This window comes from Leuresthes tenuis, unplaced genomic scaffold, assembly GCF_036924035.1.
Source record: "Leuresthes tenuis unplaced genomic scaffold, fLeuTen1.0.hap1 SCAF_5, whole genome shotgun sequence".
Taxonomy (NCBI): Eukaryota; Metazoa; Chordata; class Actinopteri; order Atheriniformes; family Atherinopsidae; genus Leuresthes; species Leuresthes tenuis.
The window spans coordinates 34523355-34541663 of NW_027325359.1; the positions used below are offsets into that span (position 1 = coordinate 34523355).

Sequence of the window (18309 nt, forward strand, 5' to 3'; positions counted from 1 at the left end):
TGTTGCAGCCACATGTTTTCTACCTATGAGCCAGTCCTCTGGTGGAGCTCCATCATTCCTGCTCGGTGACTTGTCCGCGACAGAAACACAGAGTGCGTGTTTCCAGCAGCAGAAACCTGATGCTGCGCGTCACACATTTCTCCGGCGCGGTGTCACATTGTTGTCCTCCTCTGCACCAGCATTACATTTGCTTTCCAACCCACACTTGTATCTGAATTATAACAGAGCTCATGCGCCATCTGTTCCATTCAGAGTCTCTAATCTTGTCTCCACATTTGGAAATGAGTCGCGTTTCGTTTGTTTTTGTCACGCTGAAGCCGTAAAGTTCACATGATTTTAGCGCCATCTAGTGGCTAAAGGAAGGAGCTGTGTGTGTGTTTCAGTTAAACGCAGAACAATCAGCAATCCTTTTATTATAATAAGCTTAATCCTCTGTAAAATGACAGTAAGTTGCATTTAAGTGAATTTAAGTGAGTAATTCTATTGGCATCGCTTACCATCATCATATAAAGTTTAGGCTTTTTTCCCGAGAAGAGTTGTGATGGAAACATAAATATTTCAAATATTAACTTAAAAAACACAGAACTTTAAGGTTCCTTCAATCAGGGGCTGTTAGGTGGAGCTATCTCTGGCTCAGCTTTTTAAAAGGACACTCATCCAGCCGATAATCCGCCCCTGAAGCCTCTGGTGTCACAGCCAGATTCTCCTGGCTGAGCATGGAGGCAGCTCCAGAATACAGTGGAGGGCTGAGGGCTCATCATCGAACTGTCCTCCTTATCTGGCCCATGCCACGGATAGAGAGCCTCCCATAACCCGACAGGAACCCCGATTAACAGCCACGAAGTGACTGAATCCTTTGATTCCTCTGTTTGAACAACATCTGATCTGCATCTCTGCTGTAAGTAATACTGATTAATCATATCACACTTTGTTTGGACTGTCTTTTCAAGCCCAGGTAAGTAATAACAGCTATAAAAAGCAGTTTCAAGTAGAATTAAGATTCCAGTTTTCTTCAGCATAACTTTCCACACATTCCTGTTGGTGATGTATTCATTAGCATGTAGCATAGCAACACATGAGAAAGGGAAGAAGGATGTTTAAACTAAACATTCGAGTAGGTTTCAGTCTTTTTTATAAAATGTTTGATTGGGGAGGAATGCTAGAGTTAGAATGATCCATTCATGGGAAACACCATTTCTCACCTGGTTTCAGTGCAGGCCCTTTGGACTTTAACATTAACATGACATAAAATGTCTTCACTCAGCCTCTCACTTCACCTTTGGTCAGACCAACTCTGGATTTGATGAATAAAAAACATGGTTTGACGGCAAAAGTTTTGTGCCAAAAGTCATTTTCCCCGACAGAAATCTTACCCTCACTCTTACTGATGCTGCTCCATGTTGGGAAGGCGTTTCCGCCGCTACGCCTGATGGGAAATGAAGTCCAAAACGTCACAAACCTCACTTGGCTGGAAGATCTTGAGGGCATCGGATTTAATATCAAACCATTAATGAAATAATCAAAACATGACTGCAAAAATAAAAAATAATGACCTCCCAGCACGTTAAATAAAACTATATTTTTCTGATAAAACCACATTTAATAAAAAACCTAAAACTGAGAAGGAAACCCTTAAAACGGTCAGATTTACAGTTTTATGAGGCCATATCATTAATAACGACAGTGCTATCTATATATCACTATATATTCCAGTATATTTAAATGAATAAAAAAATATGTAATTTAATCTGGTTGATGCCATGATGACGGACTGATAAACCTGAGATAAAACTAAAAAACAACAGTAATAATAATAAAATGTTTGCTGCAGGTCACAATAACCGTATTTAAAAGATGACTTCATCATAAGAGAAAACAAAACTTGGAGCTGGTTCTGGTCCTGGTCCTGGTTCTGGTTCTGGTCCTGGTGCAGACGGACTCCCTGCTGGGAAGGAGCGTCTCAGACGGGATGCAGACTGTCTGCAGCCGGCGGCAGCTCCGCTAATCCCGCCGCTAGAGGCGTTAAAGATGTCCGTCTCCGGGATGAAGAAGCAGCTCCACAAAGCCAGCCAGGTAAGCGGGCCGAGCCGTGCCGAACCAGCCTGATGTTTAGCCTGATTTCTGCGGGGATCGGTCTAATATCTGGGTGAATGACAGGATGACCGTTGTTATCAGCGCGTCCTCTGAGGCTTTACTGCGACACAAGGCCTGCTGCTGCTCACCATCACTCCATCTGATCCGGACGGATTTCATGATTTCGGATGTTTCATCTGAAAAGTCTCTGATCTGGACTGAGAGATTCATCCTTTGCATATATTTGTATTTTTCTGGGGGTAAAGATTTAGTTCTGGTTACAGTCTCAACCTGGTGTTGTACTGATGTGTCGATGCAACTACATTTGCTCTGCAGCCAAAGGTATTACTTTCACTTCAGCAAAAATAAAGGCTACAGAGCTTGAATAAAGATAATAATAATAATAATAATAATAATAGCTACTCCATTACAATAAGAGGAGCAGTAATCCATCCCATTAGTAGAATACAACGTCACTCTTTGTTCACTTAAGTACAATTTTGAGTTGTTTGGTTCATCTCCTTCTTCTTCTTCTTCATATTTAAATAGTTTTTCCTCAGACGACCTCTCAGATTCAGATTTTTTAGTGCTCTGAGGAGTCTTTACCTGTTCTCGGCTCCTTTCCACCTGGATGCCTTTCATCTAACGTCCCCACATAGAAAGAATTTTAGGCCCAGCCACGGCCCACATCTGCAGGTTTCTTTTCACCACATCTGGCTGTTTATGCTGACTCTGGTTTTATCGTGCAGAAATAAGACTTTTTGGTGACTTGCCTTGTGTCTCTGCTGCTGCAGCTGCTGAATGAGAGGCTGATGGGAGCCGAGGGGACCAAGCTGGACGAAGACTTCCTAAAGATGGAAAAGGTAAAGGTTCCAACACAACACGAGCGCCTGAAGCCTTCATGAAATAAGAGCTTAAGCTGCTTTCTTTCTCTGATCGTCTGCCAGAGTGTCGCAGTGATCTATGCTCTCCTGGCTGAGCTGGTGTCCAAAACCACAGAGTTCCTCCAGCCGAACCCAGGTACCGCAGAGCGAGGGCTTGTTGCTATCAGCTGTAGGTTTTCTCCACAGTTAGTTTAGCTTCCTTTGCTTACTTGCACCACAGCTGTTTTTGTTTGTGGGGTTTGTGGATTTTTTTGGACTTCGGTTTAGTTTTCTTGTCTGTTCTTTAGTCATTTGTTGTTTTTAGGATTTAGCTGTTTGTGCTTCTATAGTGTAGATCAGTCTCTTTGTCAATAGATTCCTCTTTGAGCTCAGTTTGTTTGCCTACTTGAGTTATTGGTTATCAGGATTCTTCAGTTTGTCTCTGAGTTTTCTCTCATGTTTTTGTCTTTATTAAGTTTACTTTGATCAGTTGGTCTTCTTCCCTCTGTTTTCTGCCTGTTCCTGAACTCCTTCCCCCCCTCCCACAGTATTTAGTCCTGCAAACAAGATATTTTACTATTTCATAAAAAATTTTATCTTGAATTTGATGACGGCATAAAAGACTCAAATTTTGTGACTGGAGCAACAAAAGGCTGGAAAAGTTTGTGGATCGAAAAAGAAACAGCCGGAGGAGCATGTTGAAACTAATTAGGTTTATTGGAAACATGTGATCGGGTATAAAAAGAGCACCTTAGAGAGTAAAGATGGGCAGAAAAATGCTCCTAACAGGGGGCTCACACCAAAAGAGTCGCTGCTTCTGCTGCCGGAAGCGGCCAAAGGGGCGGGGCTTTCAGATATTTAATAATCCATCTATTCATCAGTTCCTGCAATAATAACTTTCTCCTCCATGGTTTTTACTCTCGCTCTGCCCTTTTCCGCCTTTTTTCCGCCTTCGGAATCCAGATCGGCTGTGTTGCGTCGCTGCTCATTTGCATAAAGTTGAGCCTCTCTCAACCTTTGAAGCTCACAACGCCGGCCGCTCATCGGCGCTAGCTTTCATTGAAAATTAATGGCAGCTGGCCGCTTTTGGTGTGAACCTCCGGTTAGGCTTCTGAAGAATCTGGAAACATCTCTCAGTCCTGGATGTTTGTGATCTTCAGGCTCTGCATGAAAAACTCAATAAGTCATCATGCCTCCTGCCTGTTTGCCTGCCGTTTTTCCACTTTTTCTTCATGGATCATGATGGTTTTGCTCAATTTTCCCGTTTTGCAGAGGTGAGGTGATCCAAAGAATGAAAGAGCAACCTGTCTGCAGGAATCAAAAACAGAGTTTTAGGGCTAAGGGTTAAGAATTTAGCTTTTCTATTAATTTGTTGCTGATTTCTATCTTGAAAATGTGGAAATTAAGAAAAGATTAAATCTAAACCATCACAGAAGCATTTCCACATCTAAGTGATTTGCTCATGTGGACTGAACATGTTTTTCTCTGCAGCGCACAGAGCTAAACTCAGCATGCTCAACACCATGTCCAGGATACGAGGACAGGCGAGGGCGACGGGGTACCCGCAGACAGAGGGCATGCTGGGAGACTGCATGTTGCTTTACAGCCAGGAGCTCGGAGCTGCCTCTGAATTTGGTACGACGTAGGAAGAAAAAGTCGTAAGAGTCGTGTCGTTTTTAACTGTAACAGATCAGTCTCGTTATTTAGGGATCGTATAAAACAGACTAATGGAATCTGCAGGAATCTCAGTCGGATCGGAAACTATGAAAATGAAACAGATGTAATGTTTCAGCGTGATTATCTCTGCTGTCCAACCACCATGAAGCTGTCTGAAAATCACTTTTAAATCAACTGTGTGTAACAATCACTGACATCTGGTGGTCAAGTTGGAGATGGCAACCATCTCAAAGGCCTGCTGTCCAACAATGAACTGCATCTGCAGCTCATTGTACCTGTTGGGGAGAAGTTTGCCATCAATCTGTTCTGTTTAAATGAAAGATCTGCTCACTTGGTCTCTCCTTGCTTAGAGGAAATCTTCCTAATTTCAGGGTTCTCTGGAGATGTTACGGGATGTAAGAATGCCTTTTTTTAGGCCTGGAGAGATTTAACTTTAAGTATAATGTGGTCTCTGGGTATAAATGACAATAATAAGGTTTACAGTTGGCATATTGAACCATACAGGTCTTTGAAAACAGATAATCTGTGTTGGTTTTATTTGTTTCTGAAGAGTTCTGAGAAGTTCTAGCTTGTTATAATGTGTGAAACTTTGTTTTCTGTCCTTGTGGAGGCCAAAAATAGTGGAACTAATCTGTCTTTAGTACAATGAGGAGCCTCTTTGTCTTTTATGAAGAATGTGAAACGGTTATTTCTGCTTTATTTGAACAGTTTGTAGAACTTTATGTAGACTCATTTGTCCTCTTTTTCCCCCTCGGTCCAGGTGGCGCTCTGGCTGCTGTGGGCGGAGCTCTGCAGCAGGTTGGTCAGGCCAGGGAGGCTCTGGACGTCAACGTCAAACGCACCTTCATCGACCCGCTGCAGGACCTCCATAACACAGAGCTGAAGGAGATAAAGGTGGGTCAGCATTCATGAAATATCCATTTCACATGAATTATGTGCAGATGTTTATCTTCACTCTGATCTTGCATCACCACGAGGTTCTTATTTGTTCTGTTTAAACATTCACGTCCTCTTTGTTATCAGCTGTGAAGACATTTCTGATCCTCTGACTGTTCAAATTGTTCGTAACAATCTCCTTAGTACCAGCTAAAGAAAGTGAACGGTCGTCGGCTGGATTTTGACTATAAGAGGAGACGAAGCGGGAAAGTCCCAGCAGAGGAGATGCGGCACACCTGGGACAAGTTTATGACGTCCAAAGAGCTGGCAGAGAGGAGCATGTTTGTCCTGCTGCTGAATGACGTGAGTTTAAAACAGAAAAGTGATTCCCACACTCCTTATTCAGCAGTGAAGCACATTTCTTTACACACTCAGCTGGAAAATCAGCATTTCATGGGTTAAAAATGTCACAACACGCTGTCTACGGCCACTGTCCGTGTTTCTGGGAGCTGCTTTGGTATGAAACAGATCTGCTGCTGTTGCTTAGCAGCTTGTTTCATGTGGAGTCAAAGCTGTAAACATCCGACATCACCTGGGTTCGTGCAGGACACAAGTTACAAAGCCAAAAGGTGAAGTTCTGCATCAACTTAAATTTCTAAACTGTTCTCTTTGTGCAGCCCGTTTATAACTTGTGACCTTTTGTGTTCGTGGACAGCTTCTCCGTTTTCATGACCTACATTTAAAACTGACCTGAGTGTAAATGACGCTGCAGGGATTAACATGGAAAGTGAAATGGTTGTCAGTCACTGTCTGTCCGACAGATCCACTCTGATGTTTCCTGCTGCAGGTGGATCAGATCAGTTTCCTGGCGGCTTTGGTTGCTGCGCTGCTCGACTTTCACCGCAACGCCCATCGCATCCTGCTTGGTCTCCATGGCAACCTGCAGGCCAGGTTGATCATCTCTGACACCAGTAGAGACCTCAGAATTATGACGCTGTTTAGTCATTTATTTAACAGGTGCTTTTCTTCTAAATAAGTCTGTTTTTATGTCCTTTAAGTTTCCTCTAAATGTTCTGTTCATCAGGTTGACCGCTGCCAGTAACAAACTGGAGCGACGGTTCAGATCCAAAAAGATCGGAGTCAGAGCCGACCGCAGCAGCAGCGTTGGGTTTTACCATCAGCCGTCAGTCACGCTGACTTCAGGTCATTCACTGGAGCTCCTTTTAAATCTGTTACTGGTTCATTTGAAGGATATTAAAGCCGTTTTTTCTACCGTCTGTTTGCAGGAGAGCAGCTCACAGCATTACGCTCCCGACCCGGTAGTCCTATCTCTACTTACAGTAAGAAAAACAGATGTTTTCATTCTCAGATGTGGACTTTAACGGGTTTTTTTTACTCTTCCCAATCAATCAAAGTCCATTTCAGGTCATCACGGTTTAGAAGTTCCAAAGTTTTCATGATTTATATGAAAGATCAGAGAGAAGGTCGTCATCAGGCACTGTGTGAGCACATTTCAGCAGTATGAGGAGGGAGTTAAGGTTAATTTTTGTACATGTTGATGTGTATTTGTCAAAGAAATCATGGGTGTTGAAGCTCAACATTTCCAGCATCGACGACGGGGAATACTTCAGATGTTTGGGGTAAAAAAATCTGAGGTCCCAGTAGCTTCCTTTTGAATCACTGGAAGCATCCTCAAACTGAGAAAGATGTCTGATATTCTGATGTCGATCTGCCCTCAAACGCAGCTTTCTCAGGTAATTAGACTGTCTGTCAGACAGTGAAATCAATCAGTCTTTTCTTTTTTGTCCATGAATTGTTGCTGTCAGTGTCAGCTGCTCCGTGTGAGACATTATAGTTAGTAAAAGTGTGTTTCTGTAAAGGAAAAGTGAACTGTGCCCACTCCTGCAGCCATGAGTGCAGCACCCTCAGTGAAAATGATCACTGCTAAGTTCCTTCTGTGATTGGTCAAAGTCTCCCATCACGTGGTGCTAAATGATTTAAAACAGCAATCTATTTCATCTAAGTTATTTAATGTCCTCTGGTGAAAGATTATTCTGGAATAATCATCCCAGGTGAAGTTTCTACAGAAGAAGAGATAAAAAGGATGAAGAAACTCTTTAAAATGTGTTCATCCTGTAAAATCCATGTTTTTCTCTCTGAATTTGTGTCTCCGACCCAGCTGACAGTCAGCTGGTTCTAGATCAGCCCTGCTGTCGGGCGATGTATTCCTTCCTGCCGAACCACGAGGGCGAGCTGGGCTTCAGCGAGGGTGACATCATTGTCCTCACTGGTCAGGTGGACGCCAACTGGTACGAGGGAACGGTCGGAGGCCGCTCGGGGCTCCTTCCCGTCAGCTACGTGGACGTGTTGGTGCCTCTGCCGTTACCGTGACAGATGAGCTCTGACTTCCTATATTATGCAAATTTGTAGCTTCTTTTTTGCACTTTATCACGAGCGAATCAGTCTGTTACAAAGGGAATGAAGGCCATAGCTTCTGTTGCAGAGGGTGCCTTCAGGAAAATCTTCCTTTATCTTTCTTTTTCAAAGAAAATAGAAAAAATCGCTGCATTATAAGCCTGTTTGGTGTTAAACCGGACAGCACTGGTCGTCATGCTTCTCCATCAGATTGCGAGGTCCCAAATAACTCAGGGTTTTGTCCACAGATTGTAAACTGGATCAGAGGCATGTTTCTCGCATCCAGATGTGGTTTAGCGGCATCTGTTTTGACCTACACTCAGCTGTTTGGGTATCGATTGAAAGGGCTCTTCCACAGTGACTAAAAAAGGCACCCTGATGATTCTCCTCACATTTGAGCAGACAGATACCACTTGAACTAATCACTAACCGTGTCCTGAACTACTCACAACCTTCAGAGGTTATGACGATACAAGTGTTGCTGGTATAATCATAAGCAAACACCCAGACATGAGGACACGCAGCACCTTTTGTTGCTGCTGGTTCCTGGTGTTTGTTAGTTGTTTAAGAGCCCGAATGAGCACAAAGAGCGACTGCCTTTGTCCTCTCATGAGAGCATGATAGAAATACAGTTAAGTCTCCTGCGGAATCAGACCAGAGTCCAGGGAACCAGCAATAGAAAATGAACAAGCACATTGATTTGGAAATGCAGGTGAAGTCTCTATGCATGTGACACATGCAGATAACTAATGTGGGAAGAGGCTGCAGGTTAGTCCCAAGATCAGGTGACCGTGCTGCTGGTAAAATGTTTTAATTTGGAGCTGCAGGTCTGAGATAAATGAGTTATTCAGAAATCAGACAGCTTCTCTTCACTGGGCAGAAACAAACTAATTAAACCAACTGTTCACCTGCAAAACTTCATCAGTTTCTCAGCTAATAAAAGCAAAAACAAACTCTGACAGGAGCTGAGATGATTGAAACCATGCAGTCATGCACATTCTGCCAGGAAACAACTAAGCAACAGGAAAATAGTTCAAATTTCAGCTGATAATAGTTGCAAAGAGCTCCAACAGCAGGAGACACTGTGGCAGACACAGACCAGGCATGAGCTGGAAGTTGTTGCTGAGCAGAAAACGTCAGGACAACCAGACAAACAACAATCAGAGGAAGAGACGGGAGAAGACATCCTGCAGCCTGCAGCTCTGCAACTGTCCAACAGACTTTCAAAAACAATCTCCTGAAGTGTTGCTGCGAGTTAAATGTGTTTAGGACCTGCTGCTCCAAAGCATTTTACGGTCTCTGAGCAGATATTTGTCTTATAACTAAAAAAACAGCAAAAACAGGCATAAATGTAACTTCTAGCAGGGTTTTGTGATGCAGTTTATATTTGCATCAGAGCAAATAGGAAATAGCAGCAGCTCCTGAAACATTATACTGATACAAAATGTGTTTGCAGCAAAAAAACCCAGCAAATTTGGAAAAAATGATTTAGTTTGAAACTTTATTTAACAGACACAAGTTCAAAATCCGCACTGATAGACTTCTTTGTATTTAGAAAACTGAACCAAAAGTAGAATCTGATGCAGCAACAGTCAGTAAAAGTTGTTCTGGAGCCAAAGAAAGACAGAAAGTTTATAGAATCTACAGCAACAGCTTCTGGAAGATTCTCCAATCAGCAGATTACCTGCTGACAGGTGAGGGTGTCAGGATTGGGTTTAAAAGCGGGACTTTGCCTCGGTCCATTTTAAATGAGCTTTGGTCCAGAGAAGGCAGCAGAGGTTCTTCTTCATATGGCTGCAGAGCTGCCTGAGGGCCTGAAGGTCACAGACATCCAGGACTGATGTTCAGCTGTCCCTGTTCACAGAGATGTCTCCAGATTCTCAGTCTTTTGATGGCATTGTGTTATTTATAGGATGGAATATTAAAAATCTTTCCAACTGTATGTTGAGAGAAATTATTCTGAAATTGCTTCTGAATCATAGACACACTTTTTCGCAGATTGCCTATCCTCCGTCCTTCTTTGTTTCTGAGAGACTCTGCGCCTCTAAGGTTCTCTCTTTATACCCAATCATGTCACTGACCTGTTCCCAGTTAACCTAATCAGTCACACATGTTCCTCCAGCTGTTTCTTCTTAGCGCCACTTACTTGTAAAGGCCTTTGTTTCACCTGTTTCAACTTTTTTGAGACGTTTTTGCTTTCTTTTTTTCAACATTTGGTATCTTTTCTATGTTATATTGTGAATGAAATATTGTTTCATGAGATCCTCAAATCATTGCATTCTGTTTTTAATTTATATTTTGCACAGTGTCCCAACTTTTTGGAATTGGGTAAGTTAAGGTAGAACACATGCAATAAGCCTTTATTTGCTAAATGTTTGCTAAACGCACTGTTCCTTTAATAGAAAACTAGTTACAGTACTAGCTACAGTAGCTGATAATGTCACAGTATAAAGTCCTGTATACAATAAACTGTATTGTTGTGGGTTCATTTGTTGGGATTAATCAGATGAATCTGATGACATAGCAGATTATTATGTGTCTGTGTGTGTTTTTTAGGGGATGTGTTCATGTTTCAGCTCATGTCAAAGAGACAAAAGCACTGAAGCAGAGGAGAAGAAACTCTTCTCATTCAGGGAAAAGTCAGATCAGTCTGAGTATCATCACTTCAAGCCTCCTTCTACGTGTCTCTTCCTCAAAGTCACATTCTGTCAACCTTTCCAGTGAAAAACATCCTTTTGAGCTTAATGCTGTTAGAAATAAACTCACAGACGTGTGATGATGTTCGTGGTGACGTTCAGTGTCTGAAAGTTCATTTTGCAGCCCTTTAGGAAACCACTGTAGCCTGTGATCATAACACAGACATTTGTTGTACAAACAGAATGTATTTCGGCAATAATTTCTTTGATAATAAATACTCTCCTGTTTCGTGTATTTTGTTCGATTCTCAATCAGGTATTTAAATCACAGCATTTGTAAGGGACAGCAGTTAATAACAGTTTGACAAATCTCTTCAATATTTTAATATTTTTGCCTCTCTTGAACTTCTTCAATGTTGTAGTTTGACACAGCTTCATAAATCAAAAATGATCCACTTTAGTGCTGATTTAGATTCACCATAAATGTATTTGGAACTGGCTGCTTTAGGAAATTCAGCTCAAGATCCTGAATTTGAAGTGTTCAGTTTCTGCCAGAGCAAATCAAGACAAAAAGGTTCTGAACCTAAAAACATTTGTTCCTGTTCTGAGCTCCAACATGAGAAAATAAAGGGTCATTCCAGACACTTTCGAGGACAAGTCAGGCATGAAAAAGATTTTTAAAAAAGCCCCTTTATGCTCTATTATATACATTTCTGTGATGCCTTCATGTATTTCAGAAAATCAAAGAAACCAACAGTACCACCTAAATAAATAAATCTTTGACTAATTCTGAATAATTATTCAATTTTAAATAAGACAAGACTTTTATTATTTTAAGCTACCTTCAAAATTCATGCCTAATTTTTCCTTTTAGTAAATATTATTTCAAATATTTGACTTTTTAGAGGCATGTACAAAGTCAAAGCAAAAAAATGTGAGCTTAAAATGTGTTGAAAGTTATTTAACAGTTACATCACTGTTACAAAATCAAATTTCAGGGAGAACTCAAGAGCCATTTTGAATTTTAGATAATATTTGGAACCTTTTTTTTTCAAACATGAGCGCTGGCCTGGTATTTAACTCGCTTTCACACATAGAGGAACAGATGCTGTTAGTCTTTCTCACATCATCTAGTTCTAAAGCATAAAATCTGGATTTTTTTCTTCGTTTTTTAACATTAATTAATTAAATTTAAATTATATTAATTAAAAGCTTTAATATATTCACTTAAACATAAAAAAAGTTAGTTTGTGAACGTTTCTTGTTGTTGTAGTTGCGGCATCCGGCCGTTAGGAGGCGCTGTAGCTGCAGACAGTTCCTGCCCCAGACTTCCGCCCTCGGGTTTAAACTTCCACCGGAAGTCTGCTCGTCCTCTTCTACCAGGCCGATCCAACATGGTGGGTAATTTTTCACGTCTTTCTATACTATCGAACCTAATCCTCCCGTTTTAACGGTTTATATCTCGCTCTGATCTCATTTACTGAAAGCGGCTCGTTAATATAACTGGACAGTCGCTGTATTTACTCAGATAAGGCAAGCAGAGCGGATTATTGGCAGTTTTAGAGCCGCTGCTAACGGAGCCGTCGTTCCGCTGAATGAGCTGCGGATTCCGAAAAATCTTCTAGAGATGCAGTCGGATCTGAGGCCGAATAACACGTGTTTCCTTTGTGTTTGGATATTCGGTAATAAAGTGGTTAAAATCCTTTTTTAGAAACGGTCACCGTTAGCTAGCAGTGGAAGCTACTCCGGGAGAAGCGCCGGTGCGACCCAGAGGCTGCAGCGGCGGTCGGCGTGCAGAGCAGCCGCGGGGCGCATCGTAACTGTGGGGCTGTGGGTGATGCCACACCGCAGGAAACGTGCGGAATCGATTTATTTTAACATGCTCTTATCTGCATGTAGTGATGTTACCTTAGATGAAAGCTCACGAGCATCGTGGTAAACTCTGAAGGTGTCCACCTGTGTTAACATGCTCACCTCCTTTTTATTTGATCCGTACAGTATTTATTTTGGTCTGATCTGTGATCGCAGCCGATCCCACTGTGATGTTAAGACCATTCTTAATGAAAACGGTCTGAAATTGAAGCTTATAAAAGGTTATTTATGGATAAATTGTCATAGGTTCAGTGGCCTTAATGGTGTAAAAATATTAAATGAAATCAAAACCCGGAAGTGTGCTCTGATTATACGTTTTAGATCAACATTTTCCGTGTTTTAAGCAGAACTTTGACTGTCTTAAGCAGAACTTTGACTGTCTTAAGCATGCAGACCTTCAGCATCCACCACAGCAAACCTTTAAACAGGTCGTAGCTTGTTTGGATCTGCGTTCATCTTGTTCCTCGGCTACATGATTTAGTTTCTAAGGCCTGAATCTCTTCTTTGATCTGACCAAAGGAGACTAAACCAGGTGATGGCGCTCCTGTCCCAGCATGCAATGCTTTGTGGCGTATCTTGGCGTAGAAACCCCTCGGCGTGGCGTGGCTGAGCAGCTTTCACAGATGAGATGTGCGTTTTGTTTCCTGTCTGCAGGGACGAGTCAGGACCAAGACGGTGAAGAAGGCCGCCAGGGTCATCATTGAGAAATACTACACCCGGCTGGGAAACGACTTCCACACCAACAAGAGGGTGTGCGAGGAGATCGCCATCATCCCGAGCAAGAAGCTCCGCAACAAGATCGCTGGGTGAGTCGACCGGTGCTGACAGGTGTGTGCGTGGCGCCCTGTGTGGCGCCCTGTGACGAAAGTGTGGCCGTGGCATCTGTGGCCCGGTCATTAAAACTGCAGGAAGATGAAACTGGGAGTCTTTCCCGTGTTTGAAGGATGCTCGGTTCCTCTCAGACCCCAGACGCTCTCAGACACAAATGTTCACCTGGAAGTGTCCAATGCAAGGCCTCGTTACAAAGGGAAATGCAGGATTTGTTGCTGCTCTGCAGGTATGTGACGCATCTGATGAAGAGGATCCAGAGGGGTCCAGTCAGAGGAATCTCCATCAAGCTGCAGGAGGAGGAGAGGGAGAGGAGGGACAACTACGTACCAGAGGTCAGTGAAGGCATCGCCAGGCTGGTTTTTATGCTGGTGCTGCGTCTGACTGGGATGTGGCTCATAGATCGCATTTTAAGGTCGGGCCAGATGCTGAATTACCTGGTGATGGTTGAGGCTGTAGGTTGTTATAGCAACAGAGGAACTGCAACGCTTTCTCTTTATAAATAACATCTGGTGACTTAAAGAGCCTAAATGCAGCATTTCTTTGTGTCTCGGCTCTGTTCTGAGATGTAAAAAGTCCAGTCCCCGTTAAACAGATAAAAGGGTTAAATGAGAAGCTTCTCAACGCGTTTATCTGATCTTTACTCGCCATAAAGAGAAATTAGTTTGGTTAGGCTCAGCATTTTGAGTCGGTGGATCTGTGGGACCCTTCAGGCTGATGAGCAGCTTCCTCAGCTCCAGGATTTATTTATGACATTAGGCTTGGTAGGGAAGGGCAATATGCTCTATTTTAGTGTATTATATTTAACTGATGTGTATGTTTATGTGTTAGACATATAATGCTGTAAATGTCTGGTTTATAGATTATATGTCAATGATTGTAAAACAAATTGCCTCTCGGGGACATTAAAGTTTTCTAAGTCTAAGCTCGAAGCTTTTAGCTTTTAGAAACGTCCTGAGAGGTTTTCTCTGCTTCAGACTAACAGCCAGTTAATCGGCGTGTTTGACCCGTTCCCTGGACACGGGACAGGCGCCTTTGACCCGTTCCGGGGACACGGGACAGGCGCCTTTGACCCGTTCCCGGGACACGGGACAGGCGCCTTTGACCCGTTCCCGGGACACGGGACAGGCCTCAGTGGGCTGCAGTTCGGGGTCATATCGGTCCGGTCCTTCAGCTCGATGCTGATTGGCTGAACACTTCCTGTTTTATCAGGAAATGGCTTGATTTTACCAGCTGTGTGTTTGTCTCCTCTTTCCTCTCCTGTATCGAAAGTGGTCATGGCGTGTGTGTCGCCAGGTCATTGATAGTACAGGAAGATCAACCTGCGAGCTTTTTCCCGTGTTTGAAGGATAATCTGTTCCTTTTGAACCCTGGTGCTCTCAGACATTAAAGCTCCTCTAAAAACACTGCGTTTTCAGGCTGTTTTAAAGCTGAATGTGTGCCGTGCAGCAGCCTCGCGGCTCAGGGTGGGGTTAACTTTAGCTGCTGGAGGAGGAGAAGAATGGAAAGTTGTGACGACCGTCTGACTGCTGACTTTTTACCTGTGCAGGTGTCTGCTCTGGACCAGGAGCTGATTGAAGTTGATCCTGACACCAAGGAGATGCTGAAGCTGCTGGTAAGTCTCAGCGTTTACGACACGACAAAGTGGGCTAGTCTTTGGTTGTTTTCATGCTTTAAATATTCAGCAGAGGCCCTAAAGCCACGTTTGACACAGACATCAACATATGGAGGAACTTCATCTGCTCGTTTCAACCTGTTCTGATGAAGTAACGGCGACTTTGTGGCGCCATTTCTGCGCGTGGCGCCCTCCTGCGTCACATTTCCAGCCATCGGTTCGACTTCTCCAGTAGAAAATCTCCTGCTTTGACTCAGCAGCTTATGGTTCACATGGAAGTTCTGCTTCTCGCTCGGCCACGTTTCCTTTTTTCAGCAAATAAACTTTCTGCGTTTCTGATTGGACAAACCTCAGCTGTAGGAGTTGTTCCAGTAAACCTGCCGATTAAAGCGAAGTGAGACGTGCCGAAGCCTCTCAGCGCTGAGAGAGCTTTAATGAGGAGTGTTTGATCAAGGCTGGAAACCCCCAAAGACCGGGAGTGGATCATCCTCAGAGAAGCACGGTAACAATGCGTTTGAAGAGGCTGGTGACCGGCGGTCCGACGCATCAAAGCATCAGCGGTTCATTAACGGCTGTGAGACGACAGGAATGTGGTGGCAGCTTCATTAAAGCCGTCAGAAGGATAACTCAACGTGCTTCTGTCTGTGTTTTAAGGGAAGAACCTTTTCTGGGTCCAGCTGGTTCCCAGAAAAGATTTAACCAGGTTAGAAGCACCCGATGATGACATCACTTCCTGTCTGCTTCAGTTTCAGTAGCGATGTAGATCGACACGTGCACGGATCAGGGTCGCGCTCGCCTCGGTTTGTCCTGCACGTTGTAACCCAGCGGGGGGGAATGGAGGCACTTACACGGGTAGAAATGGCGTTTCGCTCCGGCTCAGCTGTGAATGCCTCATTCTGTGCACGTATTATAACCTTTCCGTGCACTTTCTCCCGTCCTTTTCATGCACGGAGGGTGTAAACGGGCACGTGGCTGAGCTTTGCTTTAATGTGGCAGCACGTCTCGGGTCTGAACACGCGGATGTGGTCAAATAAACGGATGTTTGGGCCTAAACGGTTCAAATTGAGCATAAACACATCCGGTGGTGTAGTTCCACTGATGGCCTGAGGGGGGCGCCCTGACGGACCCTTCCCCTGAACTCTGCTGAACACATTTACTGGGACAGACAGAACTCATTTCTAATTGATTTGATGTTCAGACTGAGCATTAAATACCTTTAAAGTTGATTTTAGATGAAACCTGAAATAAATGAATTCCCATTAGAGGCGGCAGGTGGTCTCAGGAGCTCCTGGAGGAAAAATAAGCCTTTAAATGGTGACATTTAGTTTCTCAGATGGAAGCGTTCTGATATTAAATCATTTTTATTTATAAAACCTGATTAGATCAATTAAAAAAGGACCATTTGACAGAAATAAATCTTTAAAATGTGAATTTGCTGCTGTTTTACCACATTTATTCAGTTTATCAAATGAGAATCAGATTTAAAAGCTAAAGTTTGCTTCTTTGTAATTTTATCTTTCAAATGAACTCTTTAAACTCAAATCTCGTGAGATGGATGCAAATAAAAACACATTTAGTGTCAGATAAAGGTGTTTTAAATGACTTTAAACGTTAGTTTTACATCTTAATGTACACATCGATGTTCTTTACAGCCAGTAATAAGCTGTGAGGCCATGAAAATGTAACGCTGGGGATTCATGAAGCCGTTAAACCTTCCGTCAGCAGCCATAAAGTGACAGAAAAACACGGTGGATCTTACCTGTGAGCCGCCAGCAGAACCGGAGCTGCTGGGCTGAAACGTTTGAGGCTGTTTCAGACTTTTTCTGCTGATTTTAGATTAAATAAAAGGCTGTAAATGTGTCATTAGAAATGAATGTGCATGTATTTAGCCTTTGGGTTCCGGCTCATTTCTGTGATGTGGACTGGGTTATCTGGGTTCTGTGTTTGAGGCGCTGCTCCCATCCTGCATCGAAAGGTGATGGCGGCGTCCCCGTCGCCGCGGTCATTTATTAATGCAGGGAGATGAAACTGCGAGCCTTTCCCGTGTTTGCAGGACCGTCGGTTCCTGTCAGACCCTGGTGCTCTCAGACAGATTCTGTCCCAGAACCACAGCAGAACACCTCTCACGCCAGCTTGTTTGTCTCTCCGCAGGACTTCGGCAGTCTGTCCAACCTGCAGGTCACCCAGCCCACCGTCGGCATGAACTTCAAGCAGCCCCGAGGAGTCTAGGCGTCTGTAAAGTTTCTTCCTAATAAAAACCCTCTGGGACAAAAACAAACCGCTGTGCAGGACTCCTCTGTGGACCGTTCACATGTGGAAACACGAGGGTAAAAGCCCGGGTTTAAGAGCAGCTGACCAACATGTTTCTGTGCTTCTTTTAGTCGACTCGGACCTGCTGCCGGGGTCAAAGGTGATGCCAGAACACGCTTCATGCTTTACTTCCACTAAATATTTATCCACAACTAAACTTACAGATTCTCCTCATCTCTCATGTGTTCTTATTTTATTTTGTTCACATTTAGTTTGTAATCAGAGCCAAACGGAGCAGATTCTGTGATGGTTGAGGATCTGATTCAGGCTTTTCTTGTTGTTTGTGAGGCTGAAACACTTCAATCCTCCAGAAGAAAAGAGAAGAAAAGTGTTTCTCTTTGGATTTTTAATCTATACTTTCTTTAATTCTATTAATATTTAATTATATTTGAACTTAAATCAGCCGTAAACATATTTCTCCACAACTAAACGTACAGATTCTCCTCATCTCTCATAGGATCTTATTTTATTTTGTTCACATTTAGTTTGTAATCAGAGCCAAACGGAGCAGATTCTGTGATGGTTGAGGATCTGATTCAGGCTTTTCTTGTTGTTCGTGAGGCTGAAACACTTCAATCCTCCAGAAGAAAAGGGAAGAAAAGTGTTTCTCTTTGGATTTTTAATCTATACTTTCTTTAATTCTATTAATATTTAATTATATTTGAACTTAAATCAGCTGTAAACATATTTATCCACAACTAAACGTACAGATTCTCCTCATCTCTCATGTTCTTATTTTATTTTGTTCACATTTAGTTTGTAATCGGAGCCAAACGGAGCAGATTCTGTGATGGTTGAGGATCTGATTCAGGCTTTTCTTGTTGTTCGTGAGGCTGAAACACTTCAATCCTCCAGAAGAAAAGATTAAATAATCTTTAATCATCCGTCAACCCCTCAGATTTATTAGCTTTGAAACCACTTAATTCAAAGTTTATTCGCAAATATTCATAATCTTACTTTGGCTGATTGATAACTGATCATTTACTAAATGAACAAACCGCCTCAGCTCTGGATTTTAAGGAAACATTTTATTATTTTTAAGTATTTTGTTGGTTATAAAATGTCAGAAACCTAAAGTCAGACATAAGTTCCTCTAATCTTTGATTAGACGGTGCGTTCAGGGGCAAATATGGACCCCTCTGTT

The 18309-nt window shown here is 42.8% G+C and overlaps 2 protein-coding genes and 3 non-coding genes across 6 annotated transcripts; all 5 read left to right on the forward strand.

The window, feature by feature from the left end:
* Positions 1-1883: 1883 nt before the first annotated feature.
* LOC140307730 (endophilin-A3-like) lies at positions 1884-9436 on the forward strand. Of its 2 annotated transcripts, XM_072386716.1 has the most exons (10): positions 1907-2073; positions 2868-2936; positions 3021-3093; positions 4428-4571; positions 5374-5507; positions 5694-5852; positions 6337-6440; positions 6574-6692; positions 6776-6829; positions 7669-9436. In XM_072386716.1, the coding sequence occupies exons 1-10, from the start codon at positions 2029-2031 to the stop codon at positions 7878-7880; spliced, it is 1113 nt and encodes a 370-aa protein (XP_072242817.1). In that variant the 5' UTR covers positions 1907-2028; the 3' UTR covers positions 7881-9436. The 2 variants fall into 2 exon arrangements, with proteins under 2 accessions (XP_072242816.1, XP_072242817.1); XM_072386715.1 differs by lacking the exon at positions 4428-4571 and having other exon boundaries at positions 1884-2073.
* Positions 9437-11876: 2440 nt separating this feature from the next.
* Positions 11877-17133, forward strand: LOC140307729 (small ribosomal subunit protein eS17). The gene is made up of 5 exons (XM_072386714.1): positions 11877-11937; positions 13067-13218; positions 13470-13575; positions 14790-14855; positions 17007-17133. Exons 1-5 carry the CDS (start codon positions 11935-11937, stop codon positions 17082-17084), a joined length of 405 nt encoding a protein of 134 aa, XP_072242815.1. The 5' UTR covers positions 11877-11934; the 3' UTR covers positions 17085-17133.
* On the forward strand, positions 13267-13394 carry LOC140307829 (small nucleolar RNA SNORA71). Its single transcript, XR_011915859.1, has one exon. It is a non-coding gene; the product is annotated as a small nucleolar RNA SNORA71 (small nucleolar RNA).
* LOC140307827 (small nucleolar RNA SNORA71) lies at positions 14499-14626 on the forward strand. The gene has a single exon (XR_011915856.1). It is a non-coding gene; the product is annotated as a small nucleolar RNA SNORA71 (small nucleolar RNA).
* LOC140307828 (small nucleolar RNA SNORA71) lies at positions 16817-16946 on the forward strand. Its single transcript, XR_011915857.1, has one exon. It is a non-coding gene; the product is annotated as a small nucleolar RNA SNORA71 (small nucleolar RNA).
* Positions 17134-18309: the final 1176 nt, after the last annotated feature.

What these genes read in the sequence shown, in the direction of transcription:
- LOC140307729 (XM_072386714.1), top strand. An exon ending in CTCCGCAACAAGATCGCTGG is followed by an intron (nt 13,219 to 13,469) that starts GTGAGTCGACCG and finishes GCTGCTCTGCAG; the next exon opens with GTATGTGACGCATCTGATGA. An exon ending in AGGAGATGCTGAAGCTGCTG is followed by an intron (nt 14,856 to 17,006) that starts GTAAGTCTCAGC and finishes GTCTCTCCGCAG; the next exon opens with GACTTCGGCAGTCTGTCCAA.
- LOC140307730 (XM_072386716.1), top strand. Translation starts at nt 2,029, where the DNA reads ATGTCCGTCTCCGGGATGAAGAAGCAGCTCCACAAAGCCAGCCAG. An exon ending in CGGAGCTGCCTCTGAATTTG is followed by an intron (nt 4,572 to 5,373) that starts GTACGACGTAGG and finishes CCCTCGGTCCAG; the next exon opens with GTGGCGCTCTGGCTGCTGTG. An exon ending in CAGAGCTGAAGGAGATAAAG is followed by an intron (nt 5,508 to 5,693) that starts GTGGGTCAGCAT and finishes CAATCTCCTTAG; the next exon opens with TACCAGCTAAAGAAAGTGAA.